General features: G+C 41.4%; 1 protein-coding gene across 2 annotated transcripts in view; it reads right to left on the bottom strand.

Annotated features, from left to right (window-relative positions):
* Positions 1-25,603, bottom strand: part of LOC127622925 (guanine nucleotide-binding protein G(o) subunit alpha) — a 152,892-nt gene extending 127,289 nt beyond the window's left edge. Inside the window, exons 1-2 of one of the 2 annotated variants that reach the window (XM_052097105.1) lie at positions 25,051-25,603; positions 24,843-24,885 (exon numbers count right to left, since the gene is read on the bottom strand). In XM_052097105.1, coding sequence (XP_051953065.1) covers positions 24,843-24,885; positions 25,051-25,168 — 161 coding nt within the window. In that variant the 5' untranslated portion in view covers positions 25,169-25,603. The remainder of the gene's footprint in view (positions 1-24,842; positions 24,886-25,050) is intronic. The other variant, XM_052097104.1, reaches the window with a different exon arrangement.
* Positions 25,604-27,367: the final 1,764 nt, after the last annotated feature.

The raw sequence follows: 27,367 nt of genomic DNA, 5'->3' as shown, positions 1-27,367 counted from the left end.
CATTTCATTCAACATCAACACCCACTTTACATCATTGCGCCCTTGGCCCCACCCACTGCCATTCAATTTGTACACACACAGAGAGAGAGAGCAGAGCATTTCTGAACACCAAAGATGACCTATCTGGCTATTTTGAATTATTTTTGTATATAAACATGCTCTACACAGACATCTTTGACTGTTGTCATGTATCTCGTGCCACTTTTAAAAGACCTAGTGATCAAGTTACAACTCTGAAAAAGAGAAGCCATTCTATTTCATTCAGCTGCTCTGCCTCATGCTGTTTTGAGCACAAACATGATCTGGATGCCTTCTAGCGCCCTTCTGCACTATTTGTAATTGTTGGTGAACAGTATGTAAGCATGCACTAGATGGCTGTCTTTGTCCATTTTAATGTATTTGCAACAATCTGCGCCTCACCCTGTGTGTGTGTCTTTTCATGGTGCTTTAGGCCATGCATGTGCGCTTTGTTTTGGGCTCATATAAGAGTGTATTGCTTGTGAACCAGTCATAATATGATTCTGCAAAGGAAATTTAATTGAAGGATGGGGCACTTAAAAACACTTGATCAGATTGCAAAACCATGCTGGACGTACGTTATTGTTAGGAATTCCTTGTCTTGTTTCACTGTTGCCCTTGTTTGCCTTTTGTCACCTTTGCTTTCCTTAGTTTTCTCTTCATTCCCCTGTTGTCTGCCCTGTGTCTCACTAATCTATTGTTTATGAACTACATTTCCCACAATCCACCTGCCGTCATCACTGCCATTTTGTGTCATTGTTCTCACCTGTTTATTATTTGTAATCATCCTGTCCTTGTGTATTTATACCCTGGTTCTTTGTTCTGTCTTTGTTAGTCGTTGAATGTTGTCATGCCTGGTTTGTGTTACCTGCCCGAGTTTTCAGTTTTGTTTCCTGTGTTATGTTCATTTCCCCATTGAGGGTTTTTCTTTATGTTTTTATTGTCTAACTTAATTAAAGTAAGTTTGCATTTGGATCCGCTCTCCTTGTCTGCTCCTATTCGTAACAGAACGACTAACCCACAAATGGATCTAGCAGCTTACCTATTGGAACTGACCCAGGCGGAGTTGACCATCCGCGAGTTCTCCCACTTCTTTTCCGCTGTTGCCATCCACACCGGCTTCAACGACGCATCCCTAAAGACCATCTACCAGCTCGGGCTACCAACATACCAGCTGAGGGAATTGCCGAACACCGGAGACCTCACGTGGAGGGAATATGTAAGTCTAGTCTTGGGAGAACTCGCTGCCGGGGAACCACCTCTCTCGATCCCCGTTTCCGCCACTTTGCTTTCCATGCCTGCCACGGCCAACGAGCCAGCGTTGCCAGCTTCGTCCACCCGGCGGAGGAGGAGAAGAGGAAAGGCTTCTGCTTCCCAGTCTCCGCCTGCCCCGGTAAGCGAGCCAGAGCCCTCGCCTGCCCCGGTCTGCGAGCCAGAGCCCTCGCCTGCCCCGGTCTGCGAGCCAGAGCCCTCGCCTGCCCCGGTCTGCGAGCCAGAGCCCTCGCCTGCCCCGGTCTGCGAGCCAGAGCCCTCGCCTGCCCCGGTCTGCGAGCCAGAGCCCTCGTCAGCTGCGGTCAGCGAGCCAGAGCCCTCGTCAGCTGCGGTCAGCGAGCCAGAGCCCTCGCCTGCCCCGGTCTGCGAGCCAGAGCCCTCGCCTGCCCCGGTCTGCGAGCCAGAGCCCTCGCCTGCCCCGGTCTGCGAGCCAGAGCCCTCGCCTGCCCCGGTCTGCGAGCCAGAGCCCTCGCCTGCCCCGGTCTGCGAGCCAGAGCCCTCGCCTGCCCCGGTCTGCGAGCCAGAGCCCTCGCCTGCCCCGGTCTGCGAGCCAGAGCCCTCGTCAGCTACGGTCAGCGAGCCAGAGCCCTCACCTGCCCCGGTCTGCGAGCCAGAGCCCTCGTCAGCTACGGTCAGCGAGCCAGAGCCCTCGCCTGCCCCGGTCTGCGAGCCAGTGCCTGTCGCCTCAGAGGTCAGTGAGCCAGAGCCAGTGCCTGTCGCCTCAGAGGTCAGTGAGCCAGTGCCTGTCGCCTCAGAGGTCAGTGAGCCAGTGCCTGTCGCCTCAGAGGTCAGTGAGCCAGTGCCTGTCGCCTCAGAGGTCAGTGAACCAGTGCCTGTCGCCTTGGTCGTCCCTGAGCCAGCGCCTGTAGCCTCGACCGTCCCTGAGCCAGCGCCTGTAGCCTCGACCGTCCCTGAGCCAGCGCCTGTAGCCTCGACCGTCCCTGAGCCAGCGCCTGTAGCCTCGACCGTCCCTGAGCCAGCGCCTGTAGCCTCGACCGTCCCTGAGCCAGCGCCTGTAGCCTCGACCGTCCCTGAGCCAGCGCCTGTAGCCTCGACCATCCCTGGGCCAACGCCAATAGCCAGGACTGACCAAAAGCCAGCGCCAATGGTCATGCCCGTCCTAGAGCCTGCGCCCCCCGAGCTTCCCAGAGCTCCGCCTCCCGAGCCTCCCGAGCTTCCCAGAGCTCCGCCTCCCGAGCTTCCCAGAGCTCCGCCTCCCGAGCTTTCCAGGGCTCCGCCTCCCGAGCTTTCCAGGGCTCCGCCTCTCGATCCTCCCAGGGCTCCGCCTCTCGATCCTCCCAGGGCTCCGCCTCTCGAGCCTCCCAGGGCTCCGCCTCTCAAGCCTCTCGAGCCTTCCAGGGCTCCTCTTGAGCCTTCCAGGGCTCCGCCTCTCAAGTCTCCCGAGCCTCCCAGGGCTCCTCTCGAACCTCCCAGTGCTCTGCCTCTCAAGCCTCCCAGGGCTCCACCCCTCAAGTCTCTTGAGCCTCCCAGGGCTCCACCCCTCAAGTCTCTCGAGCCTTCCAAGGCTCCGCCTCTCAAGCCTCTCGAGCCTTCCAGGGCTCCGCCTCGCAAGTCTCCCGAGCCACCCAGGGCTCCTCCTCCCAAGCCTCCTAGGGCTCCATCTCTCAAGTCTCTCGAGTCTGCCAGGGCTCCTCCTCCCGAGTTTCGCAGGGCTCTGCCTCTCGAGCCTCCCTCTGCTCTGCCTCCTGAGCCTCCCACGGCTCCGCCCCCTGAGCCTCCCAAGCTTTCCATGGTTCCTCCTCCCTCGGCTCTGCCTCTCGAGCCTCCCTCTGCTCTGCCTCCTGAGCCTCCCACGGCTCCGCCCCCTGAGCCTCCCGAGCTTTCCATGGTTCCTCCTCCCTCGGCTCTGCCTCCTGAGCCTCCCACGGCTCCGCCCCCTGAGGCCTCTGAGCCTCCCGAGCCTCCCTCAGCTGAGCCTCCCGAGCCTCCCTCAGCTGAGCCTCCCGAGCCTCCTACGGCTCCGCCTCCCGAGCCTCCTGCGGCTCCGCCTCCCGAGCCTCCTACGGCTTCCCCTCCAGAGCCTCCTACGGCTCCGCCGCCAGAGCCTTCCAGGTCACTGCCTCTAGGGCCTCCTCCCAGGGGTCCTGACCCTGTCCCTGACCTGTGGCATCCTCCCAGGCCTTCTGACCCTGTTCCCGTCCTGTGGCCTCCTCCCAGGCCTCCTGACCCAGTCCCTGTCCTGTGGCCTCCTCCCAGGCCTCCTGACCCTGACCCTGTCCCTGTCCTGTGGCTTCCTCCCAGGCCTCCTGACCCAGTCCCTGTCCTGTGGCCTCCTCCCAGGCCTCCTAACCCTGACCCAGTCCCTGTCCTGTGGCCTCCTCCCAGGCCTCCTGACCGTAGTCCCTGTCCTGTGGCCTCCTCCCAGGCCTCCTGACCCTGTTCTCGTCCTGTGGCCTTCCCCCAGGCCTCCTGACCCGGTCCCTGTCCTGTGGCCTCCTCCCAGGCCTCCTGACCCAGTCCCTGTCCTGTGGCCTCCTCCCAGGCCTCCTGAACCTGTTCCCGTCCTGTGGATTCCCCCCAGGCCTCCTGACCCGGTCCCTGTCCTGTGGCCCCTTCCCAGGTCCCCCAAACCTGTCCTTGCCCGGTGGCCAGCTCCCAGACCACCTGAACCTGTCCTTGCCCTTTGTGCCCCCTTGGACTCCCTGCCTGCCATCTGTGCCCCCTTGGACTTCCTGCCTGCCCTTTGTGCCCCCTTGGACTTCCTGCCTGCCCTTTGTGCCCCCTTGGACTTCCTGTCTGCCCGTCATTGCCCCCCCTTGGTCTGTCTGCTCACCACAAGCTCCCCCCCCAGTCAATGGACATTTTTTGTTTTGTTTTATGTTGATCGTCTGGAATCCGATCCTTGAGGGGAGGCTATGTTAGGAATTCCTTGTCTTGTTTCACTGTTGCCCTTGTTTGCCTTTTGTCACCTTTGCTTTCCTTAGTTTTCTCTTCATTCCCCTGTTGTCTGCCCTGTGTCTCACTAATCTATTGTTTATGAACTACATTTCCCACAATCCACCTGCCGTCATCACTGCCATTTTGTGTCATTGTTCTCACCTGTTTATTATTTGTAATCATCCTGTCCTTGTGTATTTATACCCTGGTTCTTTGTTCTGTCTTTGTTAGTCGTTGAATGTTGTCATGCCTGGTTTGTGTTACCTGCCTGAGTTTTCAGTTTTGTTTCCTGTGTTATGTTCATTTCCCCATTGAGGGTTTTTCTTTATGTTTTTATTGTCTAACTTAATTAAAGTAAGTTTGCATTTGGATCCGCTCTCCTTGTCTGCTCCTATTCGTAACAGTTATGTGTACGTAATTTAGTTTTATAATGTTGTGGTGCTTGTTCATTTTCTTCTGACTGAGGTTCAAAGATAGATGCATAGATGTAAAAAAACTTAACTAACATTATCAGTTGACCACTGACACACACACACCCTGTTTCCTATTGGTCAAAAAAAAATCATTTAGCAAATGTTGCTGTGTTGGACTGGTTAGGATGCTTCAAATATACAGGGCAATGTTTTGAAAATGACTCATAGCCACAGTGTTTACACTTTTAGGGGAATCAACTTTAATAAAAAAAATTACACACATCACCTAAATTATGAAATATGTTTACTCTCGTGTCCAGTCATAGCACAATTTGAAGTGCAATGTGGCGCAAACACAGCCAAAGCACCAGGCACACGTTTGCACACAGAAGCCCACTAAGTCTGTGAGAACCCTGTTTTTCATGCTAAAAAAGCTAAAAGCTTCAGGGATCAAAATACATGACCCACATGAGAGAAAGAGGATGATGAAGAGTTTTTATGAGAAAAAGACAAGACGAGGGATGTCTTTATGAAGTTTGTGTGAGGTTAACACTCATTTTCATCTTCTCCTCTCCTCTGATAAGGACTGATCTTGGGAAGGAAGCCAGCATGTGGAGAGACATCATTACAGCAACCTTCCTTCAGAAAAACTTATTACAGAACACCTCATTAAAGAGGAGAGAGAACCTAGTGAGAAAGGATCATCTCAGATTGAAAAACTCATGCTAGTCAAGCATGAAGACTCCAATTTACCACAGCTCAGGTCTGTCGTTGCAACACATTCTCACCCCAACTCGCTATACGGACGCTCGGGCAGTTTTGTCACATATTGACGCGCCGGGTATACCTTTGGCGTCATTTTTCGAAGCGCAGGGTAGTCCGATAGACTTCTATGTATCTCTGAACCGCGCGTGTAGCGTTGAAATTTCACGTCTCGGGTAAGCTCACGCCGCGAATGGGTGGAGAGTCGAGACTGCAATAAATAAAACTAAAAAGGAATAGGCTACAATGGCCCTCCAACTGTTTTTTGATGTTTAAAACACCGGACACGTCGTAAAATGACGCCGTTCTATATATCTCTGAACCGGAGTGTGTGGCGTTGAAATTTCACGTCTTGGGTAAGCTCACGCCGCGAATGGGTCGACAGTCGAAACCGGACGCGTCATAAAATGACGCCAAAGGTACACCCGGCGCGTCAATAAGTGACGCCAAGGGGTCCTGCCCTAGCGTCCGTATGTGACGAGTTGGGGTGTGAGAATCATCTTCAACAGCGAAGAACTTAGGTGTTATATTTTATACCAATCTGTCCTTTGAAAATCAAATTACCAATGTTTGTAGAACAGCATTCTTCCACCTAAGAAATATTGGTAAATTATGGCACATGCTCTCTGATGCTGATGCCGAAAAACTAATTCATGCGTTCATGATCCCAAGACTAGATTATTGTAATGTATTACTGGGAGGATGTGCAGCAAGATCAATAAATAAACTTCAATTGGTCCAAAATGCAGCAGCCAGAGTGCTAACGAGAACCAAGAAATATGATCATATTAGCCCCATTTTATCATCGTTAATTGGCTACCTGTTAAATTTCGTATTCATTTTAAAATTCTGTTAACTGCATACAAAGCTTTGAATGGTCTAGCTCTGCAGTACTTAAGTGACCTTCTACCATGCTATATTCCATCAAGTTCATTACGATCGCAAAATTCTGGCCTGTTAATAGTTCCTAGAATATCGAAATCCACAAAAGGAGGTAGACCCTTTTCATATTTGGCTCCTAAACTATGGAATAGTCTCCCTAACACTGTTCGAGATGCAGACACACTCCCTCAGTTTAATTCTAGACTAAAGACTCATCTATTTAACCAGGCATACACCTAATTTATCCTCCAACCCACAATTAGACTGCTTTAGTTTGGTCTGCCAGAACCAGAAACATTAATCATGATCTATAACTCTGCAATAAATTAAATGGCATCTATGCTTACATAATTTTATTTGTTTCCCTGTCTCAGCCTCGGGACTCCTATCCTGAGGTTACCAGAACCAGCTGGATTCAGCTCCATTCCTGCTTCGTGTTGGACTCCACTGCTACGTGTATCTGAATGATGATGACTAAATGCAGCTGGTGCCAGCCAAACATCACTTCAGTCTATTATGATGGATTTCAGAGGATGAACTGATGCCAACTCCAACCATAAGACATAGAATACTTCATATGCCATTGTCTGAACCTTGGACGGACCACACCAAACCTCACCTAAATGACAGGCGAGACTGAACTGCGATGAACCTCACTGATCTCTGCCTGCATCACCTCGGTCTATTGATGGACTACACTCTTGAAATGGAATACATAGACTAACAATTACCAACAAAAGCCTTCATAAGTCAATTAACAAGGACAATTGCATCTATGTGAACTTCTGCAATTAATATAGGATGGACAGTTCATACAAAATCTTTGTTTAAACACTGTCCCTAAACACTTACTTAGTTTAAAATATCCCAGAGAGCTGTGTAAAAAGGCAGAAAAACCTTTTCAGTGCCAAAATTCTGTAGGATTTACAGGTATATACACTTCCCATGTTTAAATAGCCTTTGAGGGTGATTAAAGTAATCAGGCTCTTTTGCTGTACAAATAGCGTTAGGATGGTGGAGGCATGCCTAAAAAGTGAGGTATGCAGCTGTTTGTATATCCTTACATTGTGACTGACAGGATTAAACGAACATGACCCTCCCGAACTTTCGTCTGGAACTCATTTATCAGATCAATGAAGTGAAGACAGTTGATCTTAAGAGCAGCTGTCTGACCTGAATGTCTACATGGATTAAGTTTGAAGCAGTGGAGTGGAATGTGGTGTGAAAGATCTCAAGAGTGCATACTGGTAGCCAAAATAGCAATACACATACATAAACCCAATGACCCACACTGCTTCTTGCTCCTATCTCCTCGAGCTGGCTCATGTCATCTGTAAGAGAATCCTTTGTTCTGATGATGCTTTTGAGTGCTGTTTCTGTCATCACCCTCCGGACATGGCCACTTATTCCACCCAATGCCGGGAGGGGCATCTATTTATAACAATAATAATCAGGCCTTCACGTTCTCAGTGTACCCAAGAGTTTGCAGATCAACCCTCCTCATCAGCCTAACATGTACACTACTGCCTGTCCCTTCTGCTGTATACAGATGTAAGAGAGTCACGTTCAATTCACATTTAAAAGCTTGTCAAAAAATTGAGGGAAAATACAGAGTAATAACAAATATGAAACAACAGGCTGTAATATTCTTTTCCCCTTTCTTCTTTTATCTCTTTCTCTCTCTCTTTATTGTGAGTGTTAGGATCGATCAAGATGGTGACTCGTCCGAGGAGGAGCCATTAATTAAAGCTGTTCTTCATCAGGTTTGTGATTTAAGAGAAATCAAACAATGAACAACACTGTCTGTGGATGATTCAATCCATTTTACAAATGAAACAGCATTCACATAACATCCTGAGACTACCAAATAATGCACTTGCCTTTTATTTATTGTGTCTGGAAAAACAGTAGTACTATATATGCAATCATACTTTTATTTTATTTTATTTTACAGTCAATATGAATTAAAGACATTAGTCACACATTTAACTTTATAATGTGACATAGTTCTGAAAAGAACTGGATATTCAAATTAAAACAGAGAGAAGGGCTTGACTTTATCCGCTGGGACTTGACTGATTGAATCATGGAACATATTCATTCTATCCCTACAGGATATCATATTTTTTGGTTATTTTCCCCACTCACTCCACCATTGTTACATTAGTCATGTCACTGAAGTTATTACATATTGCTAAACAATTTAAAAAAAAGTCTTCAGTGTAACATGCACTAGGTAACTAATTGTGCACTTTCAGGACACAGTCATTTATTAAGAAAGTAAATAGAGTCCATTTTTATAACATGTTGCCTCAAAGCTTCGCGACAAAGGCTGATTTGGACATACTCATATATATTAGCCTGGTAGTTTAGCATGGACTGGTTATGAATACATAATATTCCTTACAACCAGTCATGTTATGCCAACGTCCTATACACTCCCCCTAGCCATCCCCCTGATTCACTCCCACCTTTGTTCTGATTCATGTTCATGGTACCTACCCCTCCCCCTTACCCACTCTGGATCATTTGTCATCCTCTAATTATGGCAGCCATTGTCATCTCCATGGCAACAGAGTGGAGAAAGAAGGGAGGAAATACATAAGGCTAAATGAAACGAGGCAGCACATCCTCAGCATTAACTGAACATGCAAGCGGCATCTGACTAATAATTAGCACAAGCTCCAGCCGTTAGTTATGGGCCACTATTTCATGTCACTGGCAGTAAGGGTTAATTATCAGCTGTTCCTGGCAAAACATTTTATGTGTGATTACCGTAAACGAAGGGTCAGCATCTCTAGCTTTCAGCCAGTTAAAAGGAAGTGAACATTGTGAAAGCAGAAATGCTCCATTCTGTTTGTTTGTGTGTGTGTATGAGCACTGATACCTCAATTTAAAGCTGCTTGTGTAATAACAAGCTCTATTTGTGTATGTGTGTGTCTGCCACCCCCAGCCCTCAAAACCGAAGTTTGTTGAAAACCACCAACAGACAAACCAATTTATACCTACTCACAGTCACTAGGTGATGGTTACAATGATACACACAACCAAATACAGTCACAGAAGGATGCAATTAATTATCTTCTTCACACGGCTCAGCCAACAATGACCCTTCATCAGTATCCCACTAATACTCCCGAAGCAAGTTATTTGTACACAGCTGGGTGCTAAAGACCCAAGTGTGTAGGATTCCAACATTTAATTTTAAGTTTTACTTTATCACATAGATAATTGTGTAATCCTATCCTCACACTCATGTTCTTCCACAACTGAATGAATACATTGTGAAGATGAATATCTTGCATACATTGAACACCAAAGGAGATGTTAGGCAGTATGTTAGCCTCAGTCACCTTTCACTTTCATTATATGGGGGAAAGAGGTCGTGAAATTGAACATCTCTTTTCTGATGTGAGTCTGATGAAAGTAATTTAATTTTGGAAATAACTATACCATTAATAGTCTGTATATTAGCTATCATGGACTGTGCCATATTCAGATCCAGATATGCATTATGTAATCTGGCCATAAGGAGAGTTCACATTGCACTGCAATGCTGTAAATCAGCTGACCCTAGATCAGATGAGTGGAACCACCCAGACTGCCTCCCCAATAAAGCTCCTTTGTGTTGGTGTTGAAGGGGCTGGCCTCAGACCTGCTTTATGGCCCAACACAAACATCTAACTAAGACAAAAGCCTTTTGTCTTCAGACCAGCATATGGGTCAGCCAGAACTCTTCACTCAGCAAGTACATATTGACCAACCACACAGATAGGAACTGGTGTGAGAACAAGGGTCATTGAGGGGTTTGGGGAAGCACTTGACAGTCCGGCCCCACTTTTTCCCATATTCTGTTCTTACTTCACTGTTTACGTGCCCCATTTACTGTAGCAGCGCCCTGCAATGTTCCATTTTTTGCCACATGAGCAGAAACACCCATTTACCAAAGACTTAAAAACCATTCAATGCAAAACAGTGCATTTCTTTATTAGGATATATTTATCACATTTCTGTAGACATACAGTATTTTCATTTAATACTGTAAATAAACAACATAAAATAATCTAAATATCAATATCTATGGATCTAAACAACTTAAATATATCTATAGTGGTGCAACAGTCTATGGATCTGGATCAATGCATCGATCAAATAACCAACAATGCGATTTCATCGATTCAACATGTAAATATCAATGTATATTTTTTAAGATACATCTTTATTTTGACACTCTCATGCCAGCCACATCCGCATGAGTGGGCGGTCACGTTGGACGTTCACATTGGCCAAGTCTCTTCCGTGAGAAATTGCAGCGCCTCTGTGCAGAAACTAAAGTCATCTATAGGGTCCTATGCCAAATTCTTTCTTTAATAAGGTCATAATAAGGTTATGTGCTGTGCTCTTTCCATGCATGAACGTCAACTGTGCTTCCATTAATGTTAATTGATGAATGAGTATTAACTATAAAATATACAGTAATTTTTTTTATATATATTTTAAAAGACAATACAGTAGTTTTTACAATAAGTTGTAAAAAATGTAATTGTTTTAAATGTAAAAATATGATTTTACTGTATAATTAATAGTACAAATTTTGTTTAACAAGAGAGTAAATGTACATTTTACAGTAAATTATTGTTCAAATTACAGTAAAAAACAACAATCGGGCATTCCCACAATTCCCTGCATGGCCAATCATATTTAATTATATTTTATAGGAATAGTTTCTTCTTATTTTTAATATCAGTACTTTCGGGTGTGCTGTGTTATATTTGATGTAGTTTAGTTCATGTTTATTGCATAATTTTAATTTCACATGTGTTACCCTGGTGGTGTTTATTGTTTGTGTGAGTAACACTGAGCACTGTCTCTATGTGTTTATTGGTCATTGCTCCTGAAAGAGCCACTATTGGTGAACTTTATGTCATCATGTGCCTTTCTGTAATTTTTATGGTGATTAACAAAACATTCTAAAGTGAAAAGCAGATTTTTACAGTTTCAGAAGGTTAATATCAAGTTTATGAAACTTTACTTTAAATTTAACACATTTTATTTAGTTTTATTACAGTGCCTGTGTGGTCATGTAAATTACAACAGGTTTAAACTGTAATATTTACAGGTTGTTCTGTTAAGTTGTTTACATTTTTATTGTATTTTTTACATAATTATTCTGGCAACCACAACTGACAGTTTTTTTGTTGTTATTTTTTTTTTTTTTAAACAACAGGAAAAAAAATCAGTTTATGTAAGCAAGGTATGAAATATACTTTTTTAACAGCGGTGGGTGAATACCCAATTTTACCAGCCACTGAGATGTATAGACGTCATTGTTTGCCCCCAGTGGTAGATGAGCAAAATTACCCACCACAGCGCATGAAACACCCACATTAGGTGCAAATTTCATACCCTGTATTTAAGTATTTTGGACTGAAAGACTTGTTTGACTGTTGTACAGATTACAACATGTCACTGTAATATTTACCTCATTCATAAGGCAATGATGAAGCGATTGATGATCATTTGTGTTTGACTTTATTTTTTACATTATTTAGTTATCTGAATCATAATTTTTTTCAACAAAGAAATACCTTATTTTGTTGTGGATGTCCCAATGTGGATACTGGATTTGCACTTTTCAGAGAGCTCAATAAAATATTGAAACTATATTTTGGTTGCATTTGTAAGATAATAAATGTAATTGATTGTGTAAAATCGGCACATAATATCGTAACATCTATTGCAGGCCCCACAATGAGGTATTGGCAAACATTGGATCGCTGGCTAAGAGAATGTAAGATTGTATCTAGGGATGGGCATTCATCAATAATTTGGTATTCGAATATTTAAGCTCATAAAAAAACGAATATTCGAATATTCTGTTATTTAAATGAAGGTAATTAATGAAAAAGAGACATTGTAAAATATTTTTTTAGTCATAAAGGTTGCGTCACCATTAAAAAAAACAAGCAATAATCAAACCAAGCTTATATCATGTCCTGTGTTATATATATTTAAACAAGCAATGCGTGAAAACAAAAAAAGTATAGAATGAAAGCATTTAAGCTCACGCAAAGCAAAGAAAAAGACACTAATGATGTAGAATGACGCAGTTAATGTACAGGATGAGTATAAACACTCGGCATATAATAGTTATCATGTTTAGATTGTATCTCATATCATGTTTTTGTTGAGAAAAACAAGCATATCCATGTGCTCAGTAAACTATACTCATTTATACACACCAGTTTAAATGATTGAATGTCCCTTACCTCAGCTAGCATAGTCTTACTCGGATGCCACGTTAGTGGTTTACAGAAGCGTCACGGGGGTTACGTTGCTATGGGGACGCTGCTTTCTGACAAGCTGCACATATAGGAGAGTAAAGTGTACTGCGCTTATACAGTACATTTAAACAGGAACCCAGCTTTCTCACAGTATGCCACATTCTCACAATAACCGGCTTATCTGGTGTCCATCTGAACGTACTGTGTGACAGACCCGTTTGCTCAACAAATGTGATCATGTTGTGTCCACACTCAACAGCGCCACCCAGTGTATTCTGTTATAACTGCCAGTTTTAGTTTGTGTGTTTAGGATTTAACATGCATCTCACTATATATGGTCAGCAAAGCAAAACTTTGTGAAATTCGAATAGTATTTTAACTATTCAAATAATTATTGCTGAGCAAATATTCTACTACTCGTGTACATCCCTAATTTTATCATGATGAACCTTGCGATTTACACCCCAATAGTCTATATACTCCCACTGATGAGCTGTGTTGCATATAATAATAGAATAAAAAAGTATAAATAAGAGAAGGATGGAACAATAGTTTTTTCTGCACATGCTGAAAACAACTTCTTCTCTCCTGGTGGTTTTAATTAAAGAGAAGTGAGAATGGTATTACTATGAAATATATAGTAAAAAAAAAAAGGATATAAAGGTACTGAATGACTACATTCAGGCAGTACCATAACCACCATAGAAATTGAGAGGGACACATCCCCCTCAATATTCAGAATAACTGTCAATCAATATGGGTTCTTCAATGACCAGTTTTTAAATTTAACATTTTGTCCCCCAATCTTGAATAATTGGCTACATACTCACAGTCACCATAATGCCAAAAATGTGTGCAAAAGTTTGAATGAAAAACCCCTTTGAAGAAATAGCAAAATGACCATTAAAGCATTTTCTGGTGCATTATAGGCCTACTTTTGCATTATGGTGCATTATAGGCCTACTTTTCCCAATACTGTACATACCAGGTGTGTCTTGTGGTATATATTAATAGAATAGTGTATGTCTATCTGAAAAAGTAAGTTTGATAGCTTTGCATACCCTGGAAAACAGTAGTGTTCACAAATCATATGCAAAGTATTCGCTGCCATGGTAAAGGTATAGAAACATATACACACATTCAAACACACCCAAACAAATTTCTTAGAGAGCAGTGCAGTAAGCACAAAAATCACCCAAAGAAAACTAGGTGTACGCTGTTGAAAGTCACACTGTGTCTGTGGGCCGAGCCAGAAGTGATCAGTGCAGAGTGTTATAGTCAGGGCTCTGGGAACTCAACACATGAGAACCGGTTGTTCTCCCTGTGCTCAGTCAACTCTAATCATATCAGCTAGACTGCACATGAAATCATCCTCTATTACAGTGAGACAGACAGTCAGAAGAGCACAGTCAGAGAGGGAAGCAAAATTGAACAGGGAAGCTATCATTTTGTTCAGTTCATCTCACCAGCCCAGGTATTTCATCAGAGCTCCTTCCCTTTCTCTTTCTACAGTAACTCAGAACTTCCCCAAAACACATACATTACCTTGTGCATTCATCATATGCACAGACTGTGACAATCAGGATGACAAAGCACCCACATAAATAACAGTTACACTAAAATATATGATCATTCTATATGGTACATTGGTCAGGAATCAGCAGTCTGCTGATCTAAAATCAGCAGTTTTTAAGCAATCAAACTCAAAGCTGTAGTGCAAATGGGCCTGTTATCAGCACACAACTACCGATGCTAATAACTGCAGTCCCGAGCAAGGGTGCTTTGTGTCAATGCTAATTTCCATTCTTTTCTTTTTTACATTAAAATGGGCTTTAACCACCAAAACAAGCCTCTCCAACTTGCATCTGCTACCTTTGAACTATACATCTGAAAAGGTACAGGGCGTCCAATTAAACCTGGAGGCCTAACTTAAGCAGAGATCAGTAAAGATTCTATGAAAATGGTGTATTCCAGAATTTTTTTTAGAAATCTGTGTTCTGAAACGTCATGTAAACAAGAAGGCTGATTTCCTTATGCCGTTTAAGGGATTAAGAGAAAGCGGTTTCTCTCGGAGAACACGGCTTAATGTGGTCATGTAAATGCATAAGCGGCGTTCTGATGGGTGTTTAAAGAGTTGGCATGTGTGGAACAAACGTAATAGGATGGAAGGCTCCATTTTATGACATTTTTCCACGCACGCACAATCTTCAAACAGTGGAAAGAATTCAACATTTCTGGGAGTACAGTGGGGAAATCACTTTTACTATAAACTATACCCATTCATTCATTCAAATGTAAAATATCAACTGTCCCAAACATTTGTGTAAATGCACTTGTACATTGGGGATATCCCTGAGTTTTATGTAAGAGGGAAACCCCACTACTGTGGCAATTAAAATGCAGGTCACCATAGTAAGTTAGGGAAACTTGTGTGTTGAAACTGTTACGTTGCTGTGGAGAAAGATGCTTACTGACAGATTATATGGGATTGAAGAATATGTCGCTTATACAGTGCATGTAAATGTGAATGCTGTTAGAAACACTACAGAAATACTTCACGTAACAGGCTAACTCATTCATCCAACCATCCATCTTCAACCGCTTATCCGAAGTCGGGTCGCGGGGGCAGCTGCTCCAGCAGGGGGCCCCAAACTTCCCTATCCCGAGCCACATTAACCAGCTCTGACTGGGGGACCCCGAGGCGTTCCCAGGCCAGTGTGGAGATGTAATCTCTCCACCTAATCCTGGGTCTTCCCCGAGCCCTCCTCCCAGCTGGACGTGCCTGAAACACTGCCCTAGGGAGGCAGCCAGGGGGCATCCTTACCAGATGCCCAAACCACCTCAACTGACTCCTTTCGACGCAAAGGAGCAGCGGCTCTACTCCGAGCTCCTCACGGATGACTGAGCTCCTCACCCTATCTCTAAGGGAGAAGCCCGCCACCCTTCTGAGGAAGCCATTCGGCCGCTTGTACTCGCAACCTAGTTCTATTCGAGAGCTTTGCCTTCCGGCTCAGCTCTCTTTTCATGACAATGGTGCAATAGAGTGAGTGCAATACCGCCCCCACTGCCCCGATTCTCCGGCCAACCTCCCACTCCATTGTCCCCTCACTCGTGAATAAGACCCCGAGGTACTTGAACTCCTTCACTTGGGGCAATACCTCCTTCCCTACCTGGAGTACGCACTCCATCGGTTTCCTCAACTAACTCAACTGACTAAAAATGGTAATATCTGTACAATTTAAAGCATATTTTACATCTAAACTAGCATTTCCTAAAGACCAGTGCTTGCAGTAAAACAAAAGTGTTTAGGTGGCTATACAGTAAAATATAGGAGTGGGGGAAAAAATATTGATTTTCTTAAGCATAGCAATCGTCATTTGAACAATTCTTGAATCCCACGGTCAATTTTTTGCTCTATGTGCAATCACTCGCATTAGCAACCAAATTTCAAGCTATGCGACTAAAATGCACATGTACAATGTACAATGTAAATGCGGTCATTTACAGATGTTGTTTACAGAACAGTGTTACCAACTATTTCTCATGGGAAGTCGCCAAAGACTTGCTGAAGTAGCTAAATCATGTGATGACGTCATTTATTATGTAAGACGTCAAATTTACATATGAAAATAAATTGGTGTAAAAGCTATGCCAATTCTTTAAAGGTGTATAAACATTTTTTAATTGAACTAATGATTTAACAATTAGTATTTAACTACTAATCATTTAGCAAACACTAATTGGACTTGACAGTGGGGGATTTCTATTTGTTTTTGTATTTTATTTTGTTTTGTAATTAAACTGCATTATTGAACAATGACAAAGTCCAAAATTATCAATAGCAACCAGGGGTAGGCAGAGATGTTTTTTTTATTTATTTTTAAACATGGTTCTATATGCCTTATAATGCCTCACGTGGAGCTGTTTTTGGAGATAATAATATATTGAACTTTTTTTTTTACATATCTGTCGTGTGATGCTGAACCATCAGTGTGTCTTATTTGTGCCAGTGTTACTGTGTCACAATGACTTTATGACAGTGACACCTCATCTATTCATATCACTTATCTCTATACTTTATTATAGATCGGGGTTCATATCCATTCTCTCTCTCTTTCTCTCTCTCTCGCCCTGCTAGATAATTTCTCAATACTCTTCTATCGCAGTAGGCTGACTTTTCTTTTCTAAATGGAGAGCATACACGTGAATTGAAGTATAGCACATAAGCTCGTCAGTCATTTGATTTATAGAACATCCTTATGCACATAAATCCAAATCCAGATGGCATGCAGGTCAGTCATATTACTTGAAACACAGAGGGGGGCGCTAAAACACAGAGAAAAATTAAACATCATTAACGATAGACGTTTTTTGTGTCGCCAGATGTGGAAGAATGACGCTAAAGCAGACTATAAAACTCGCTAAAATTGTCGCTAGTCGCTAGATGGCTCATTTACTCACTAAGGGGATCAGAAAGTCTAGCGACAAAAACATTAAGTTGGCAAAACTGTGAAATGCCGTCTTTCTTAAAGAGACAGAACCGGTTTTTAACATGTGTTCAACAAATCAATGTAAAGAACTATAAATAGTACAAATTATGTTATTAAACAATCAACATGTAACAAAAATAATATATCCAATATATTATCATATTTATTGATTGAATACATGTGTTTGTTAATTTTTAATAGCTAAAATTTGACCAAAATGAATGAAAAACTACTAAAATATTATTGGTAAAATTATTATTTTTATAATGTACATCATTAGAAGGTCCCCTATATATGTTCCCTAGGAGAGAATTTCTTTCATATGTAAGCAAAAGGGACATAACTGAAATATACTAATTTGAAACAATATAAAATTGAATCGGAATCGAACCGAGAGCTTGTGAATATGAATCAAATCGAAACGGGAAATCTGTATCAATACCCAGCCCTAGTAAATAGACACAAGAAAGAAATGTCCAGTCACAAACCAGTATGCAAATCAATGCAAGATAAAAGACCAATCAAAATTCAGCACATAAATACACACCGAACGGGTTCTTGCATTAAAAAAATCTAGATGCAGTGCAACACATTCAGCAGAATGCAGGTGTCTTGAGACATGTTTATTAAAGTTTACCTATTTTTTAGAGTTGAAACATGTCATTTTTCATCAAACAGAATATCAAAATAAACATTGTTTTCAAACAGCTTTCCCCCAATCTTCCATTGATCAAATAAACTGATAGTCACGCCCCAAACTCACACCATCAGCACAGCCAATGATGCTTTATCAGGCTGAAAGCCTCTTTCAACAAACAGAGAATTTTTTTTTTATTGTGCCAAAGAGACAGCTGTATCTGCATACTAAGCTGGGATAGAAAAAGTATTTTAACATCTAAAAAAGTTACACACTTCAGCTTTAACTTGACACAGAGTCAAAAGAACATGTTGCTTTTGCATGAGATACTGAATAAAAATAGAGAGATGTGGCACAACAGTAATCAGACATCTGTCTAACATGTTTAAATAAAAAACAATTGAAAAAAAAACTGAAGGTTGCAAAATATGTTCAATGTGAATTGCCCCTAACAATGTAAGTCAATGGATTTCTTAAAAAAATTTTTATTAAAATTAAAAGTTTACAAATCCCAAACATAGATACCATACCTAAAACTGAAATTATCTTCAAAACAAAGTTTGCGGTGGTTCGGACTTAATTAATTGCAATACATTTGAGAAGAAATACATTCAAATGAAGCATATTTTCAAAAGATCACTGCCTTGCAAACACTGTAAATATGCTTATATGAAACGAAAGCTGTTGACTAAATAGATTATTTCAGTTGTTGGCATATGCTCATGATAAATAAGATTATCATTGACAACTGTATGAATTTCCATCAGTCATGCAGGAGGCTAAAACTTGTATAAGATTAATATATTTTATTTTTATCCCAGATGTCTTCAAACCAGTGTGCTACAATGTAACTTTAGACTGAAGCTTTTAACTGAAGTCTCACTTCCAGAAGAAGTGAAAGACAAAGTGAAACATACACTTTGAAGCTTTGTCACTCTTACAGCTGTAGTTTACAGTATTCTCCATCTAAATATTTCTCAGATAGCAATGATTCAACACAATAATTTCCTCTGGACACTAGAGACATAATGTTTCATGCTCTGCAACTCGAGTGCATGCACAGTAGGCTATAGCACTATGGCCGTACAGATGGAGAGTTACTGAACAGCTGGGTCCAAAGCTCCAACCCTTGAATTAGCCAGCTAAAGGACAGCCCAGCATATTGTATACTGCCGAGATCAGTTTAAAAAAACAAACATTTTAATCCTATCCGCTCTATCCAGAGGCAGAATTCCACTTTTAAAGGATAATATGGTGAGTGGCCTTGGATTACAGTTCACAGATTAGTCAAAAGAACAGAGTCTGTGTGTTTAGATGATAAAGTCTGAATATGTTTAACCTTATAAAAAAGAATCTAGTCCACTAAATGGATGACATATAGCTTTAAAGGAATAGTTCACACATAAAATGAAAATTGTATCATCATTTACTATACCTTGTAATTCAAAAGTATGACTTTTCTTTCTTCCCTGGAATCCGTGTGGCAGGATGTTAGCCTCACTCACCATTTGCTTTAATTGCTACTTTTTTCCATACAATGAAAGTGAAAGGTGACAGAGGCTGTAAATCCCTTACATTCTGCCTAAAATCTCCCTTTGTGTTCCACAGAAGAAAGAAAAGCCATAGGGGCTTTTCAGGTCAAAAACAATTACTGTAATATGCCAGCAGAGGTGCAATCGGAATGTGCAAGGTGGTCTATGTGAGCAAATCATACATTTTATCTTTTCAAATTCACTTTTGTATCTGTTTTCTGATAGCTGCTTTTGACCATAGATGCATGAAAGTGACATGCAGGATAATCATTTACATTTACATTTATGCATTTGGCAGACACTTTTAGCCAAAGCGACTTACAGTGCACTTATTACAGGGACAATCCCCCGGAGCAACCAGGAGTTAAGTGCCTTGCTCAAGGACACAATGGTGGTGGCCGTGGGGATCTAACCAGCAACCTTCTGATTACCAGTTATTTGCTTTAGCCCACTACGGACATAGCACTATGCCCGCTCAATAATAATAATGACATGCATGGCTCAATCTCCAGGGTCTGTGAAACTGTTCTCAATCACCATATACTGTACTCATGTTTTCTCTCTCTCATGCATATACACACACAAACATGCCCACACACACATAATACATCTTCATTCGCCCACATTTCATTCCCTCAGGACTAGGTGCCATGAATATGAGTCCAGGAACAGAGAACAACAGAGAGAGACAGATAACAGTTGCTCTGTACTGTATGTGGGATGTGATCAGCTACTGAGTCCAGCCCGTGCACACAGTTAAACACTCCCATCTCACACTAAACTAATGAAGCAGATGGAAGCACTTTTACCTGCCTAGAGGAGTACACCATAATCATAGGGTTTACTAACATCTCTCCTCCTCATGCTGTGCCTTCTCTCTTGCTTTCTCTCTCCCTCTTTCACACATCATGCAATTCCCTGGTTTACACTGACATGTTAAATGAACACCTCCTTGGCTCATGCCACCATCTTTTCACATAGAGCTTTACGATACAAAAGAATAAAGAAATAAACTCATGGCCTACAGGTCAAATACAGCCTGTGGAGGAGCCCAAACCAGCCCCACAAATGATTTGAGGGGAAAACATTTTAATCATTATAATTAAATTATACTAAACAGTCCCGTTCATTTATTATATTGGTATGGCATGTCATATTCTCTTTTTAGCCATGACAGGACTGATCAGCTCTCTAATTTGATTCTTTGCATGCTATAGCTCCCATCTTAAAGTGGTAAAACATTTATTTTGATTATTTTGATTATGTGTGACATGTGACACTTGGATTGATGCTTTTCCACATAAGTTGAATCTGTGGGTGACGCATCTATCCCAGAGAAACTAAGCTCATGTTCCCACTTTGATGTTTGCATGAGTTGCAGGGTCAGAAATAACGTGCTCTGGGCAAGAATGCCACTGAATTTACAAAAATGGCCCTGAAATGCAATATGTGGGAGTAAAAAAATGCCCCCATAATAAATTCTTCTGTTTTATATTTCAGATTTTGAAATAAAAAAAAATAAAAAATTCTAATTCTATTCTATTCTAAATTGAATTATTTCACATAATTCACAAAAAATAGACAATCTATGCTTTCATAAAATGTATAAAATGCCAATGAAAATCAAATCCAAGGGCCAAATATCGCCCCTTAATGAAAAAGTTCATTTCTAACACTGACGAGTTGCTAAGGGTAGTAACGATAACATGGACAGTAACAAAGAAAAATATTTACTACCCCTAACAAGTGAATTTTTAAAACTGTTCCCAAATTCTCCACTGAGAATTGTTGTAATTCTCCATTTAATATGGATTACATATTCAGATTACCAAAATCAAGTACTTATAACAGGACTACTAGTGTTGTTAAAAATACCAGTACTTCGGTACGTAGTCGATACTAAAATAAAAAGATGTAATGATACCAGTGTTTCTGCAGTATCGAGCATTACAGATTACATCTACTTCTCCAATGGCTGCCGGTTCATGCACGTATTAAATTCAAGGCCCTGATGCTGGCATATAAAACAGTCACTGGGTCTGCTCCAGCATACCTAAAAACATTTATGCAGAGCTACGTTCCCACCAGAAGCCTGCGGTCGGCTAAGGAACGTCGCCTTGTCGTACCAAAACAAAGAGGCACCAAAACACTTTCCCGGACTTTCAGTTTCATCATACCACGGTGGTGGAATGACCTTCCCAACACAATCCGGGAAGCTAACTCACTCTCTATCTTCAAAAAACGGCTAAAAACACATCTTTTCCAAAAGCACTTAACCGGTCACAAAAAAAAAAAAATATATATATTATTTACATTTCTTGTTGCACTTAAATCTGTTTTGTATACTATTCTGATGTAAAATGTAAATGTAACACCATATAGGCTGTGAACTATTAATTCTGATTCAGTGCTGTTGGACTTTAAATATTGTTGTTTTTGGATTGGCTTTATGTTTTATGTTAATGTTTGGATTTAGACAGGGCTGGACTGGTAATCTGGCATACTGGGCATTTTCCTTGTGGGCTGACGCACTTTGGGGCCGATCAGGGGCGGACTGGCCATGAGGAGAACTGAGCGGGCTGGTGGGTCGGCGGCGAAATGGGCCTCGATAAGCTAAAATGAGCCACTGCGTTATGCAGAACGGACCCAGTTGCAATGTAAAATCCAGAGCTGATTTCTCTTCCCAGTCCAGCCATGGTTTAAGATGGCATATTTACATCTTAAGTTACCCAGCCAAGAGCAGTGGGTGGTTGTTGTTGTTGTTGTTATTTAATTAACACTCCTTTAAACCCTTGGAAATTACTTTCGGTTGGTAAAACATTTAATCATAAAACAAAGGTCAAATATTGCATGTTTTGTGAGATACTTTCATCTTACAAGACACAAACATTGATTTACTATATTTCAAATGACGAGTGGTGTTAGACTACAGAGCATGCAAAAAATTTAACATTTTAAACCTTTATATTATTCCTGCAACATCTTAATGATAACTAGACAGTGGTGTATAATGGACTGCAGCAGAACAGCAATGACGATATCAATTATTGGGGGGACAATCTGGCCATACCTGATTATTGGAGGGGACTTGTCCCCCTCAGTGTATATTGCGGTTATGGCCCTGCCACAGGATATTGTTATTTGTTTGTTTTATGTTCTAATGTCATATAATAACAGAATGCAAAATTAGACAATCTAAACTGCTTTTTCACTGTACGAATTTTACAACACAGCATAATTCATTACTACATACAATGCAATACATATCCTAAAAAGCATTTTAAGTAAGTGACTGAAGCGGAACATTTAACAGTCTAGTAAAGCTCAACAAAAGCCTTAAAAAGGCAACTCATACATACCATAGAGTAAGAAGTACAGTAAACCCAACACAGCATACTGCACTCCTTTAGAAACCAAACAGTTTAACAAGCTCCCTCATTAAACACTCTTATTAACCAATTAGGCACATCAGAGCAACAGTGAATCCTTAGAGAGGAAAGAGCCATCACTTATCAGATGACTTAGTAATATGCTTGAGGCATTTGCTACATGGCTTTAAAGACCTGTGGAAAATATTTTCATTAATTTGGTTTAGCTGACCAAGAAACTCAATAGAGATAACTGTTTGAATATGAAACCACACCACAATCTGAGCTCACTGAATAACTTCCTAGTCAGCTGCTTACTTTGCTAATGTCATAAGATGATAATTGTATTTAGGACATAAAACACCCATAAACAAATACAATACAGGAAACAATTTAAGTACAGGTTGGTATGTGGTGAAATAAATACGAAAGACAGTATCCCTCTATGAACAAGAGAGAAAGAAAAGAGCCCTAAAACAAAATCCATCCCCTCTTTTCCTTCTCGCCGCAGGTTCAACGCTCTTAACGAAGGAGAAACCCGAAAATGGCCGAAGAAAGCCGAACACAGAAAAAGGCTCTGCTGGGCGCTGTCCACCACTGAATCCGCCTGAAATTCTCCGATCTGCCATTTCAAACACAATCATGATAATGATTTGCGTATTTTACACGAAGGTTACTTAGAATCACATTTAAGAGCTCTGTCATAGATTACCATAGCCAGGCCAGAGATAAAATCGGCAACAGAATTCGACAAAGGCAGGGCTCGTGCAAAATCTTGAGAATGTGAGGCATTTCTTCATCGAAAGCATTTCAGTAAATTGCGCTCGATACAGCGCGCCTTGTTACAATCACACATTTTAACGCCTATTATCAATTAGCCTACCATGCATTAATAAATGTATTCCTTTCAAATAGGCCTACACAATTTGCCGACAGTGTAAATACATAGGCTAAAATTACAAAGCCAAATCAAATAACAAAATAACATTTAATGAACGCGGGTTCAAACAAACACCATATGACGTTAATCCCACGCGGTTAACGAAGCATAGACAGATTGTCAGAGGCATCTTGTGAATAAAAATGGCCGTGAGGAAGTTCGGCTGGTTGGGTGTCAATCCTTCTTCCTTCATTATGATTCATGAGCATCAGCCCAACACAGGCAACAAACGCACGAAGGCCTGTTCTTGTTGACACAGCCAACAGCATTATCTCTAAACACCAGTTGCCATTAAGCTCTGCCTGTACCATTCTCAGTCAACTTTAAGCTCTTAACGCCGTATTAACTGCATTTGAATCAACGAGGAAACATGCACTAAATCTAATGCTGCATTCTAGCAGGCGCTGAACTGTGAAGCACAGCCCAATGAATTATCTGACTGATACAGTTACCTATAGCCTATGAGCTATAGGCTATCTCGAAACGTTTGTCATTGCAGCAAATGTAAATGTCCATAGTGTGTAGTGAAATCGACGTGTGAAGGACAGTCAGTAGAAGCAATGTTTTGAGTTCGTATATATCGCTTTTAATTGCCTTCTATATAAACATGCGTTTGATGGACGTTTGCAGTGTCTCGCGCAGGAGCGCCGCGTTTTCTGACACCATTGCCAGTTAAACTGCAGTTAGAACTTCAAATGTCGCCTCTCGAGACACCTGCGTTCTGCTTTGTCCTTTGCGCTGCGTCGAGCTTTTAGCGCAAAGACGTGTTCAGTGTGAACGGCCCTTGAGACTATAAGTACGGTATCCCCAATTTCAGCACCATTTTCCTGAACAGCACACTGCAAGTGGCTCTTCCACCCAAACCCGCGAATCTGATCAGCTGCAATAGGACTATAACAATAAAAGGAAAATCATGTCACAGCTAGCCCACAATGTAACAGCACGCCCATATCTTAACATCAAGAGAAAATATGGTGGACCTAAGAATTCGCCATCAGGCAATAGTGTGTGTGGGGGGCATTTTTAGGTTTCAAACTGGTAATTACAAGGGTATTATGTTATGAATGCGGTTTATGAGGACATTTCTAGTGTCCCCATAATTCAAATCGCTTAAAAAAAACATAGCCTACTAAACGATGTTTTTTTTTTTATGTATAAATTCAGAGAGTTTATTGTGAGGTTTAGGTGTAGGTGATAGAATCTATAGTTTGTACAGTATAAAATCATTATGTCAATGGAGCATCCTCATAATGATAGCTGCACCATGTGTGTGTGTGCGCGCGCGCGTGTCCAATCTCATCGAGTGCAAACTGACTGATGGATGTCATTTAAAACACGACACTTACTTCATCTGTTTCACGATGGTACTTTTCCCAGATTCCCCAGCCCCTGTGGAGAAGAGACAGACACAAGGGATAAGATCGCCTGTCACAATGGAGAAATCCAACGATTCTCATTAATATATGTACATTCATCGGATGAAAGACAGTGACACTGATAGTCTCCGAAATGTGTAGGACACAAACAGATTTGATCAGGTCCAGTCCGCATTACCTAGCAGGAGCAATTTCACATCCTTAGCAGCCGTGACTCCGTCTTCTTTTAGGTTTTTCTCGATGGCTTTGCTCCTGTCCAGAGCCGCTCTTTCCTCTGCGCTCAGTGTACATCCCATTGTTAGATGAACCTCGGCTCTTCTTTATCTCCAAAATGGTCAGGGTGAGGAAACAGCGAGCAATCCTTTTTTCCTCGATATTTCTTCCTTATCCCTCTCTAAGGCTGTCCCTATCCCTCTCTCTCACACGCGCTCTCTCTCCCTGTCGGCGACTAGCTAGAGCATTAAATCCAGCAAAAGACAACGTTGGGCTGGAACATAGGACAGTCTCCGTCTCTAGCGCGCGCTCTCACGGTCTCTGGAGCGGGGTCGTGGTGCTTGGTTCTCGGGTTGGGGGGTTCTCTACTGGGCGGCGGCGGCGACTGCGAGCGCTGGCATCTTCAGCGTGCTCACAATGGAGGTCAGTATGAAGAGAGCGCACTGGGCTCGACACTCTCAGACAAACTCGCTGACGTCAGGAGCAGAGAGAGAGGGAGCGCGCGCGCGCGTGCATGCTCGAGCAAACATTCAGTTCGCGCACCGTTAAGTCCAGCTAGATTTATACCGTTATCTGCTTGACATATATACACGCTTCTCTTTTTTGTTTCGCGAGACGCATAAGGGAATAGGTGGAATCTGTCGGTGTTGTGTTCGTTGGGCGAAGAGAATGGGGTTTATGGTTGAAGCACTGTTGATTTAAAGGCGAAAACAAAAAGGTGTGGCCACTTGCCTAGTGTTGACAACCTGGAACAGCAACACCAACAGACAAGAAATCCGATGAGGGAATGACAAATATTTAGATTGGCATGAACACTGTAGCTGTTGACAAAATATTCTAATTGCAAATTTCAGGAGAGTCTTGTTTTATTTCAGTTAAAAGGTAATTGATCAAAAAATCTAATTATTAAAATAAAATAGATTTAATGAAGATTATGGAGATCATTTAAATAAAAAAAATAAAAAATGTAATTATTCAAATCAATGAGATAAAAATATTTATATTAAATTAAATTTATTAAAAAATCTAATTATTCGAAAAAAAAAATACATTTGATATTTTTTATTTTTATTTAAATATATTACGTTTGATAAAGTCACAAATATAAAATAAGGATGTCTGATTCATTGTATTATTATACTTTAGTAGCAACTGTTCAAAAAGGCTGACAGCACACAGTATAAATCACTGTGTGTGTGTGTGTGTGTGTGTGTGTGTGTGTGTGTGTGTGTGTGTGTGTGTGTGTGTGTGTGTGTGTGTGTGTGTGTGTGAATCAAATACATTCGATTTCAGTATCACTAATACTATTACCAATAGCAACCATTTGAATGATTTACACCTTCATATTATTAACAGTCAGACCATTGTGGCTTTGTTGATTTGATTTGATTTGAGAAGGAAAGGGAGAGGAACCGAGAGACATAGAGAATGAGGCAGAAAAGAGGTGAGAGAGAAAGACTGCAGGAGGCATAGAATCTTTGAATCTGGCAGTGGATTTCCACCCACACTCCGTTACAAAGCAGTTCACCTGGCTTGTTTCAGCATTCATAAGAATGCATAAAACCATTTACAGTATGTGCTTGATTTAAATACACATACATTTCATGTGAATCATGCAGTCATAAAGTATGTTATAATGACACAGTTTTATAGCTTCTTTGGTGCACTAGATTCATGGGTAGCCTAATAAAAAAAAAATTAGAGATGGAAGTGATACAAGAGACTAAGATAAATTCTTCCAATTTCCTGTAAACCATTACCTGAAAGTGAAATCATTTAGTTTGAAAGGAAAATACACTAAAATACAGAACCATTGCATACAAAGCTAAGATAACAGAAGTTTAATAAAATTATGTATTCACGTCCAAACTCGACAAAAATTCTGTCTGCTATTCAGGTACATTTTACGCTTAATTTATTACTCTATTACTTTCTACAGTGTATTTACATTAACAATAAACTGTTAACTGTGTGTTTGTGGTTGCTGAAAATACATATCAAATTGTCCTGAAACATAAAATGTGTGTACACTTTTTTATAGGTGAATATGTACAGCTAAATCACATTATCAAATAAAAAATATGGTATAAAATGAGGAGGTGATCAAAAGGTCAGGGGTAATGGTGACATGACCCTTGAAGCAACCATTTGTTTATAAATTGTAGATTTGCTCATTTTTAAATACAATTTATTACAAAATGATTATTAGGAGAATATTACTGTAACATTCTCGTTTTGACTTTTGTTTTTGTACTTTTATTTTGAAATTTCCTGTTTTAGTT

Source organism: Xyrauchen texanus, chromosome 29 (genome assembly GCF_025860055.1).
Source record: "Xyrauchen texanus isolate HMW12.3.18 chromosome 29, RBS_HiC_50CHRs, whole genome shotgun sequence".
Classification (NCBI taxonomy): Eukaryota; Metazoa; Chordata; class Actinopteri; order Cypriniformes; family Catostomidae; genus Xyrauchen; species Xyrauchen texanus.
This window is presented reverse-complemented; position numbering and strand designations above follow the sequence as displayed.